At 56.3% G+C, this 1,563-nt stretch overlaps 1 protein-coding gene across 1 annotated transcript in view; it reads right to left on the reverse strand.

Annotated features, from left to right (window-relative positions):
• Positions 1 to 442: 442 nt before the first annotated feature.
• The window catches only part of TSR1 (TSR1, 20S rRNA accumulation, homolog (S. cerevisiae)), a gene marked incomplete at its 5' end in the record, with an annotated part of 5,789 nt that continues 4,668 nt past the window's right edge, over positions 443 to 1,563 (reverse strand). Inside the window, 3 exons of the mRNA XM_008949353.1 lie at positions 443 to 621; positions 719 to 793; positions 1,432 to 1,563. Of these exons, the coding sequence (XP_008947601.1) occupies positions 443 to 621; positions 719 to 793; positions 1,432 to 1,563 (386 nt within the window). The remainder of the gene's footprint in view (positions 622 to 718; positions 794 to 1,431) is intronic.

The following is a 1,563-nucleotide window of genomic DNA, read 5'->3' on the forward strand; positions in this document are numbered from 1 at the left end:
TCCCCTCCCCAGCCGCCCTGCTCTGGGACAGGCCTCCAGCCAGCTGCACTCACGCTCTCCCCAGCTGCTACTTCACTTTTGCATTACAAAAACTTCCAGCAAAGCCCTGTCCTTGGCACAGCAAAAACCCCGCACGCACTGCTGCGACAAAAGACAACAGCCTCAGGGGGCTCCACCAGCCCAGGGGTGCACCCAGAGCCTCCCCGCTGGGCCTCCACAGCCAGCCACCACCACCACACAGGCACTTCCGTGGGTTTGAAAACATTTTCCATTAAAATAAATATCTGTAAGCTGGTACCTGAGCAGCAGCTGGTGAGACAGCCGCCCCTGGACAGACGCCAGCAGTAACATGGCCAAGGTGTCAGTGCTGTGCTCACTGCACACAGGCTGAGGACAGCATCAGGGCAGCTGAGGCAGAGCCTGCAGCAGCCATGCTGGACACTTACTCCATCTCCACCTCCTCCAGGGGCAGGGTGCTCTCACTCCTTACCCAGGGCACGGGCTCCGGGACGTGGGGGTCATAAGTCCACTTAGGGAAAACGCGCTTGTAGAGGTTCAGTAGCACCGTGTCCTGGGACTTCAGCTGTCCATCAAAGTGGCACTTCATGTGACCGTGGGTGCCTAGGCAAAGAGCAGAGAAGGCCAGTCACTGTCTCTCCTGCCGGGGAGGATCACATCCTGCCCAGCACTGCAGAGATAAACACCAAATCTAACTTACCTAATGGCTCCTTGATGTGTCCTCTACGACCCCACTTTGTCCTCAGCTCCACTGGCTTAAACCACATCACATCCTCTGGAGATCGAGACATGAAAGGAAGGTAAGAAGATGACTTCACTGCATGAACACATTCAGTTTTGGGCCACTCACTCCAAGAAGGATGTTGAGGGGCTGGAGTGTGGCCAGAAAGGGCAACAAAGCTGGGGAAGGGTCTAGAGCACAAGTCTGGTGAGGAATGGCTGAGGGACCTGGGGTTGTTGAGCCTGCTGGGGGTGCTGAGCCTGGAGCAAAGGACACGCAGGGGAGACCTTCTCAGTTGCAATAGCTCCCTGGAAGGAAGCTGGAGCCAGGTGGGGGTCAGGCTCTTCTCACAAGTGATAGGACAAGAGGAAATTGCCTCAAGCTGCACTGGGAAGGTTTAGGTTGGGCATTGGGAAAATTGTCTTCCCCAAAAGGGTTGTCCAGGCCTGTCCCAGGCTGCCCAGGGCAGTGGTGGAGTCCCCATCCCTGGAGGGGTTTCCAAGCCATGGAGATGTGGTGCTGAGGGACATGGGTTAGTGGTGACCTGGCTGTGCTGGGGCAATGGTTGGACTCCATGACCTTAAAAGGTCTCTTCCAACCAAAATGATTCTATGTTCTATAACACAACTTCCCTCACAGGGGCAGGATTTCTGCTTCGCATCCCCTCCTCCCAGCACGGAGCTGAGCTGTACCTCTGCTGAAGAACATGTATCGCACCACGGCCGTCTTGGTGAAGATCTTGAAAGGGTGGCCACTCAGCACCAGCCGCTTGACGACGATTCTGTCGGGGTCCACGGAAAGCAGAGAGCCCGTGGCAATGAGGT

This window comes from Merops nubicus, unplaced genomic scaffold (genome assembly GCF_000691845.1).
Source record: "Merops nubicus isolate BGI_N331 unplaced genomic scaffold, ASM69184v1 scaffold26140, whole genome shotgun sequence".
Taxonomy (NCBI): domain Eukaryota; kingdom Metazoa; phylum Chordata; class Aves; order Coraciiformes; family Meropidae; genus Merops; species Merops nubicus.